The sequence below is a fragment of the Prorops nasuta genome, unplaced genomic scaffold (assembly GCF_024137725.1).
Source record: "Prorops nasuta isolate Cenicafe-Biocafe unplaced genomic scaffold, Cenicafe_Pnas_1.2 PNAS00016, whole genome shotgun sequence".
In the NCBI taxonomy this organism is placed as follows: Eukaryota; Metazoa; Arthropoda; class Insecta; order Hymenoptera; family Bethylidae; genus Prorops; species Prorops nasuta.
Window position 1 is genome coordinate 1,585,416 of NW_027116813.1, and position 9,414 is coordinate 1,594,829.

At 39.9% G+C, this 9,414-nt stretch overlaps 2 protein-coding genes across 2 annotated transcripts; both read right to left on the reverse strand.

The window, feature by feature from the left end:
• Positions 1-501: 501 nt before the first annotated feature.
• Positions 502-4,463, reverse strand: LOC136779303 (uncharacterized). Its single transcript, XM_066736835.1, has 2 exons — positions 654-4,463; positions 502-606 (listed from the first exon to the last, which is right to left on the reverse strand). Exons 1-2 carry the CDS (start codon positions 4,461-4,463, stop codon positions 502-504), a joined length of 3,915 nt encoding a protein of 1,304 aa, XP_066592932.1.
• A 27-nt stretch (positions 4,464-4,490) lies between these two features.
• Positions 4,491-5,860, reverse strand: LOC136779304 (uncharacterized). The gene is made up of 3 exons (XM_066736836.1): positions 5,852-5,860; positions 5,759-5,806; positions 4,491-5,717 (listed from the first exon to the last, which is right to left on the reverse strand). The coding sequence occupies exons 1-3, from the start codon at positions 5,858-5,860 to the stop codon at positions 4,491-4,493; spliced, it is 1,284 nt and encodes a 427-aa protein (XP_066592933.1).
• Positions 5,861-9,414: the final 3,554 nt, after the last annotated feature.

A 9,414-nucleotide genomic window follows, 5' to 3' on the forward strand; every position in this document is an offset into this window, starting at 1 on the left:
TATATAAGTATTCCCTGACCCCAAGTGAGTTACCCTAGTCCCTTATAAGTACTCCCTGACCCCAAGTGAGCTACCCTAGTCCCAAAAAAGTAGTCCCTGACCCCAAGTGAATTACCCTAGTCCCATATAAGTACTCACAGACACCAAGTGAGTTACCCTAGCCCCATATAAGTACTCCTTGACCAAAAGTGAGTTACCCTAGCCCCTTTATAAGTACTCCCTGTTCATTAGTGTCTATCCCTCCTTTGTTCATCCATGAAAATGTCCTGGGTTTAGAAGGGTTATTAAATTATAACAATCACAATTGAGCCGTATGCTCGAGGTAGGAAAGCCTTTCGGCATAAAACCTCCTCTGAATTCTTTTATTTTATATAACCAATATCGCTATACAACTCTTCACCTCAGCTATCTTAGCTCTACTCAACTTGTCCGCCGCCCGACACCGACCCTTTCCAATGCGCATCATAATATTGCCGCCGATTGCTTCCAAGGAGTAGGCCTTTATTCGAGCGTCGTTCTTCTGTCGGCGTCCCTATCAATTGTTCGACGGAACACATTCCCCCTCTGTTGGAAGCAATAGGCAGCAACGTCTGTATTACCCTTATTCTATATAAATTTGACCTTACATTATTAAATTATTCAGTAGGCAATACACATAATAATTTAACGCAACGTTTAACAGTGGTAGTTGATGTTTTAAGGAGAGCAGCTCGTACAATCCCATCACTGCCGGTAAAAACTTGTAGAACCCTTCCAAGAGCCCATTGCATGCAAGGTAATCCTTTCTCCTTAATTATTACCACATTTCCGACCTTAATATTTTCTGTTTTGGTGGTCCATTTTTGTCTACGTTGAAGCTCGTGTAAATACTCGATGTACCAACGTTTCCAGAAATGTTGTCGAGCTTGGGTAATCAATCTCCAAGATGTTAATCGATTTTGTGGTACCGTTGTCACATCTTCTTCAGGAATCATCGTGAGTGGTTGTCCAAGTAAGAAATGTGCTGGCGTTAAAGCCATAGGATCGTTTGGATCTGAAGAGAGTGAACATATAGGTCTAGAGTTCATTATTGCTTCGATCTCTATGGCAAGAGTAATAAACTCTTCATAAGTATACAAGTGACTTCCAACTACACGCTTAAGATGATGTTTATACGTTTTTACAGCTGCTTCCCAAATTCCTCCGAAATGTGGAGTTAATGGTACAGAAAAATGCCAATTAATTCCTTTCGATAAAGCATAATTATTAGTTTCTGTCTTAAAAGATTCCTCATGGTGTAATAAGTATAATTCTTGTAATTCGTTTTTTGCTCCAATGAAATTCGGACCATTATCAGAATAAATGTCACTTGGAACACCTCGTCTAGATACGAACCTCTTTAATGCTGCCAAAAAGGCTTGAGTAGTCATTTCTGTTACTATTTCTATATGTACAGCACGGGTTACCATGCATATAAACATGCTGGCATATGTTTTGACCTTATTGCGGTTTCGATACTTTTTTTCTTTTAAATAGAATGGTCCGCAATAATCTATGCCAACACTTTTAAATGGTCTAGCGTCTTGTATTCGAACCTTAGGTAAATTAGCCATTTGATACGTATTCGTATCTGCTCTAAATCTGATACATCTTATACATTTTCTTATAATATGTCGGACTTGATTTTTTCCGTCTAATATCCAAAATTTTTGTCTTAATATTCCTAACGTTGTTTGAATTCCGGCATGATGATTCCTTATATGGCATTCCCGAATGATCAAATCCGTAACATGGTGACGTGAAGGCAATATAATTGGATGTTTCGCGGAAAATTGTATATCAGCCTTCTCAAGACGTCCACCTATTCGAAGTAAATCTTTATTATCTATGAAAGGGCAGAAAAATGACAATCGATTCCCTTTTAATTCTCCGCATTTCTTTATACATTTGATTTCCGCATTAAATACGTTAGCTTGTATCAAATTCAAAATTCGAATTTCAGCTTCATTCGTCTCTTGTACCGATAATAACCCCTTATAAACGTTTAATCGACGAAATCTTAAACACCACGCTGTTACATGGATTAATCTGCGATACGAAGAAAAGGTTCCAAAAAATTCTGGATTACTAGTGGTTGTTGATAAACATGTCGTTTTACGTATCTCCGGTATAACATCGATCCGACAAATACTGTGTGTTGGCCGGGCAAACTCCTGCCTTTTTATATAAAGGGGACCCGTAAACCATTTTTGGTTATTTACAAATTCCTTAGGCATTTGCCCACGTGATAGTGCATCTGCCGGATTGTTTTCCGAAGCTACATGACACCACCATGAGGCTAATGTCATTTTTAAAATGCTAGTGACTCTATTTGCTACGAATGGTTTTAATTTACTCGCTTGCATATTAATCCAATGTATCACAATCATAGAGTCACTCCATAAAAATATATCATTCGGCTTTAAATCTATTACCTTAATAGTATCTTGGTACAATTTCGCAAGAATTGAAGCTGCGCAAAGCTCTAAACGGGGAATTGTCAATTCCTTGATAGGTGCAACCCTCGATTTAGCACATAATAGTTGACATTTACTTTCGCCTTGTGTATTTTTCGTTTTTATATAAATACACGCACCATATCCATATTGACTCGCATCGCAAAACCCGTGGAGTTCTATATTGCATGGATTATCGACTATTGCGTACCGTTCAATGCTAATATTTTCGATCATATGAAATTGTTGACTGAACGAGTACCACTTTGATCTTATTTCATTAGGAACTGGTTCGTCCCATGAAATCTTACATTTCCATAACCATTGCATGATACATTTTGCGTACATTATAATTGGGCCCAATAATCCTAATGGGTCATATATTTTTGCCACTTGGGACAAAATATTGCGTTTTGTTAAATTGCTCGTGAGCTGGATTGAATTCACCTTGTATGACATTTGATCGATTTTATTGTTCCAATATATGCCCAAAGTTTTTAATTCAGATTCTTTGTCCATCAATAGATTAAAATGAATTGAATCCTTCGTAAGATCATTCAATGCTTGTGCGTTGTTAGAGACCCATTGCCTTATATTGAATCCACCCTCCTTTAGAATATCTATTATTTCATTCCGTATCTCCTGCAAGTCTTGTATTGAATTCGCACCCGTAATCAGATCATCTACATACATTCGGTTTTTCAAATTAAACGATCCCTTTGGATACCTTAATGCCTCGTCTTCAGCTAGTTGATGTAATGTTCGGATAGCTAAAAATGGCGCTGATGACACCCCGAAAGTTACTGTATTTAATTCAAAAGTTTTTATTGATCCATTTTTTCGCCACAGGATTTTCTGATATTTTCTATCATCCTTATGTACCAATATTTGGCGGTACATTTTTTCAATATCCGCTATTAGAACATATTTAAATTGACGAAATCTTAAAATGTGTTCAAATATTGAATTTTGTATAGTCGGTCCTACCATAAGTGTTTCGTTTAAAGATTTTCCCGTACGAACCTTGGCTGAGGCATCAAAAACGACTCTTACCTTAGTTGTAAGACTACTGTTTTTAATGACTGCATGGTGTGGCATGAAATAACCATCATCATCTGTGTTGCTAACTTCAATCATATGACCCAAATCAAGATATTCTTGCATTACATTATTATATTGTTGTTTGATAAATGGATCCTTAAATTTATTTTCTATTCCATGAAACCTTCTAAGCGCTAATGTCTTAGTATTTTTAAAATCTCTTTCTATACCTTCGCGGAAAGGTAAGCGGACTGTATATCTACCCGAATCGTTACGACTTACATTCATAACATAGTGACTCTCGCATTCCCTTCCTTCATCATTAACATTGTCTTCAGTATACATCTCTTCCATTTCCCAAAATTTCGCGATTTGACTTGAAAGCTCGGATGTTCGATTAACTAATGATTGACAAGTGTTCGATGACGTTGAACTACTTGCGAATGCCCAACCTAGTTCGGTTTCTTGCAAAACTAAATCAGTTTTTATATTATTCAGCACAGATCTTTTTTTTCGAAACATTGACAAAGTGGCACCAGCTCCTATTAATAAATCGACATCATTAGGTATGTGAAATAGAGGATCTGCTAAATTTAAATGTGATGGAATATCTATTAGCTCTCTAGGAAATGCTTCCGACGGAATGAAATCTATAATTTTTGGAATGATCAAAAACGATAATGTTTTTTGGAAATTTGAATACTGTGAGTAAAAGGTAATTTCTATTGATGACCGCGATATGGTTTGCATGGTATTTATAGCATTTATTGTTATAGAACCTGATTTTGATGGGAGGTGAAGTTTTTTGGCAAATTTTTCTGTTACGAGGTGTGCGGTAGAACATGTATCTAACAGAGTCCGGCCTTGTATAAATTCTCCGTTGCCTGTACGAATGCGTACGATTGCGGTCATTATTAAAGCTGGCATATTTTTCGTTCTTGAAACCATAGTTACAATTGAATTTTTCTCATCTAGTCATAATGAATTTGTCTTATCTACCGCGGAATTCCCTTGCGATTTTAATTCTTCCTTATTTAAATGCAATAAAGTGTTATGCTTTTTATGACATTGCTTACATTTCGACCGCATACATTGTCCTGTATGTCTACGCAAGCAATTTATACAAAGTTTAGCCCTTTTTACTGAGTCTATACGATTAGGGACAGTCATCTTTAAAAATTCTGGGCATTGATATAACAAATGTTGATCTTTACAAACTATGCAATTTGTCGTGTTTGTATACAAAACATTATGTCTTTTTTCCGACTTGAATTTCTTAGCGGCAGGTTGATCCCCTCCTATTGAATTTGAACTAGTGTGCAGTTCCCTTTGTTCTCTCTTAGAGGCCCGTACCGCGTTTTCCATTAAAAATTTGCGTAATTGCTGAAACGATGGAAGTTCGTCATTGGTAAGGGTCATTTCCCACTTTTTTACTGTCTCTTCTGGGAGTTTTCGTTCAATTAGAAAAACGAGCATATCACTACCTACTGACGCACCTAGCGTTTCCAAAGCTGTCATATGTTGTTGCACGGTATCTGCTAGTTGTATTAATCCATCGTGTGACTCGAATTTTAAAGGTGTTATATCGTAAATTGCTTGTAAGTGTTTTGAAACAATTAAACGCTTAATTTCATACGAATCCCGCAATAAATCCCAAGCTAACTTATAATTTTCGGCAGAATTTTCAAAAATTGTTATTTTCTGCGCTGCATTCCCTATTAAACTCGAACGTAAATATATTAATTTTTCTACATCGTTAAGATCTCCGCGTGTATCAATCATGGCGGTAAATGTATTTTTAAAAGATATCCAATTTTCATAATTCCCTTCGAATTTCGGTAAGTTGGCTAACGGAAGCTTGATTTTACTCGCGGTTCCTGAATCAACACTAATTGATTGATTATTATTTTCTAAAAGAGGAGGACTCAATCTTTCGATCTTATCTTTTGCTTGTGAGACTAGTTCAAAAAATCGATCTTGTAGTTCAGTGAATTCGTGTAATTGTTCGTCGTCGTTTTCTGTAGAGGTTGTTTCCTCATACAACCTTTCGACTTGATCATATTTTTCATTCAACCTTTCTAATCTTAATTGTATATTTGATTTTTCACAATGGTCTCGATTTAACACATTTTGTAATTGAGTTAACTGAACTTTCAGAATTGCCTTTACTTTTTTGTATTTTGTTTGGTTCGCCATGATGGTCTGTTTAGTTTGGTACTAATTTATTAAATATATTACAGTACCTTTTGGTCCGTCGTTTTCACTAAATCACTTCGTTTTCCACTTATTCCCTATAATTCATCTTTATCTGTCACTTATAACCTCACAGGAGGCACCATGTTCATTAGTGTCTATCCCTCCTTTGTTCATCCATGAAAATGTCCTGGGTTTAGAAGGGTTATTAAATTATAACAATCACAATTGAGCCGTATGCTCGAGGTAGGAAAGCCTTTCGGCATAAAACCTCCTCTGAATTCTTTTATTTTATATAACCAATATCGCTATACAACTCTTCACCTCAGCTATCTTAGCTCTACTCAACTTGTCCGCCGCCCGACACCGACCCTTTCCAATGCGCATCATAATATTGCCGCCGATTGCTTCCAAGGAGTAGGCCTTTATTCGAGCGTCGTTCTTCTGTCGGCGTCCCTATCAATTGTTCGACGGAACACTCCCTGACCCTAAGTGGGTTACACTATTCCCATATAAGTACTCCCAGACCCCAAGTGAGTTACCCTAGTCCCATAGAAGTACTCCCTGACCCCAAGTGAGTTACCCTAGCCCCTATATAAGTATTCCCTGACCCCAAGTGAGTTACCCTAATCCCATAAAAGTAGTCCCTGACCCCAAGTGAGTTACCCTAGTCCCATAGAAGTACTCCCTGACGCCGAATTGAGTTATCCTAGCCCCTTTATATGTACTCCCTGACCGCAAGTGAGTTACCCTAATCCAATATAAGTACACCTAGACCCAAAGTGAGTTACCCTAGCCCCTGTATAAGTACTCCCTGACCCCATGTGAGTTACCCTAGTCCCATATAAGTACTCCCTGACCGCAAGTGAGTTACCCTAGTCACATAGAAGTACTCCATGAACTCAAGTGAGTTACCATAGCCCCTATATAAGTATTCACTGACCCCAAGTGAGTTACCCTAATCCCACAGAAGCACTCCCTGACCCCAAGTGAGTTACCCTAACCCCTATGTAAGCAATCCCTTACCCCAAGTTAGTTATCCTAGCCCCTTTATATGTACTCTCTGGCCGCAAGTGAGTTACCCTAGTCCCATAGAAGTACTCCCTGACCCCAAGTGAGTTATCATATCACCTTTATAAGTACTCCCTGACCCAAATTGAGTTAACCTAGCCCCTTTATATGTACTCTCTGACCCCAAGTGAGTTATCATATCACCTTTATAAGTACTCCCTGACCCAAATTGAGTTAACCTAGCCCCTTTATATGTACTCTCTGACCGCAAGTGAGTTACCCTAGTCCAATATAAGTACACCTAGACCCAAAGTGAGTTACCCTAGCCCCTGTATAAGTACTCCCTGACCCCATGTGAGTTACCCTAGTCCCATATAAGTACTCCTTGACCCCAAGTGAGTTACCTTAGTCCAATATAAGTACTCCTTGACCAAAAGTGAGTTACCCTAGCCCCTTTATAAGTACTCCCTGACCCCAAGTGAATTACCCTAGTCCCATATAAGTACTCCCAGACCCCAAGTGAGTTACCCTAATCCTACAGAAGTACTCCCTGACCCCAAGTGAGTTACCCTAGCCCCTATATAAGCACTCCCTTACTCCAAGTTAGTTATCCTAGCCCCTATATATGTACTTTCTGACCGCAAGTGAGTTACCCTAGTCCCATAGAAGTACTCCCTGACGCCGAAGTGAGTTATCCTAGCCCCTTTATAAGTACTCCCTGACCTCAAGTGAGTTATCCTAGCCACTTTATAAGTACTCCCTGACCCCATTTGAGTACCCTAGTCCTATATAAGTACTCCCTGACCCCAAGTGAGTTACCTTAGTCCCAAATAAATACTACCAGAACCCAAGTGAGTTTCCTTAGTCCCATATAAGTACCCCCAGACCCCAAGTGAGTTACCCTAGTCCCATAGAAGTACTCCCAGACCCCAAGTGAGTTACCCTAATCCCACAGAAGTACTCCCTGACCCCAAGTGAGTTACCCTAACCCCTATGTAAGCACTCCCTTACCCCAAGTTAGTTATCCTAGCCCCTTTATATGTACTCTCTGGCCGCATGTGAGTTACCCTAGTCCCATAGAAGTCCTCCTTGACCCCAAGTGAGTTACCATATCACCTTTATAAGTACTCCCTGACCCCAAGTGAGTTACCTTAGTCCCAAATAAATACTCCCAGAACCCAAGTGAGTTTCCTTAGTCCCATATAAGTACTCCCAGACCCCAAGTGAGTTACCCTAGTCCCATAGAAGTACTCCCTGACCCCATTTGAGTACCCTAGTCCTATATAAGTACTCCTTGACCCCAAGTGAGTTACCTTAGTCCCAAATAAATACTCCCAGAACCCAAGTGAGTTTCCTTAGTCCCATATAAGTACCCCTAGACCCCAAGTGAGTTACCCTAGTCCCATAGAAGTACTCCCAGACCCCAAGTGAGTTACCCTAATCCCACAGAAGTACTCCCTGACCCCAAGTGAGTTACCCTAACCCCTATGTAAGCACTCCCTTACCCCAAGTTAGTTATCTTAGCCCCTTTATATGTACTCTCTGGCCGCAAGTGAGTTACCCTAGTCCCATAGAAGTACTCCTTGACCCCAAGTGAGTTACCATATCACCTTTATAAGTACTCCCTGACCCCAAGTGAGTTACCTTAGTCCCAAATAAATACTCCCAGAACCCAAGTGAGTTTCCTTAGTCCCATATAAGTACTCCCAGACTCCAAGTGTGTTACCCTAGTCCCATAGAAGTACTCCCAGACCCCAAGTGAGTTACCCTAATCCCACAGAAGTACTCCCTGACCCCAAGTGAGTTACCCTAACCCCTATGTAAGCACTCCCTTACCCCAAGTTAGTTATCCTAGCCCCTTTATATGTACTCTCTGGCCGCAAGTGAGTTACCCTAGTCCCATAGAAGTACTCCTTGACCCCAAGTGAGTTACCATATCACCTTTATAAGTACTCCCTGACCCCAAGTGAGTTACCTTAGTCCCAAATAAATACTCCCAGAACCCAAGTGAGTTTCCTTAGTCCCATATAAGTACTCCCAGACCCCAAGTGAGTTACCCTAGTCCCATAGAAGTACTCCCTGACCCCATTTGAGTTACCCTAGCCCCTGTATAAGTACTCCCTGACCCAATGTGAGTTACCCTAGTCCCATATAAGTATTCCTTGACCCCAAGTTATTTACCTTAGTACCATATAAGTACTCCCAGACCTCAAGTGAGGTACCCTGGTCCCAAATAAGTACTCCTAGACACCAAGTGAGTTAGCTTAGTCCAATATAAGTACTCCTTGACCAAAAGTGAGTTACCCTAGCCCCTTTATAAGTACTCCCTGACCCCAAGTGAATTACCCTAGTCCCATATAAGTACTCCCAGACCCCAAGTGAGTTACCCTAGTCCCATAGAAGTACTCCCTGACCCCAAGTGAGTTACCCTAGCCCCATATAAGTACTCCTTGACCAAAAGTGAGTTACCCTAGCCCCTTTATAAATACTCCCCGACCACAAGTGAGTTACCCTAGTCCCATATAAGTACTCCCTGACCCCAAGTGAGTTACCTTAGTACCATATAAGTACTCCTTGACCAAAAGTGAGTTACCCTAGCCCCTTTATAAATACTCCCCGACCACAAGTGAGTTACCCTAGTCCCATAGAAGTACTCCCTGACCCCAAGTGAGTTACCCTAGCCCCATATAAGTAC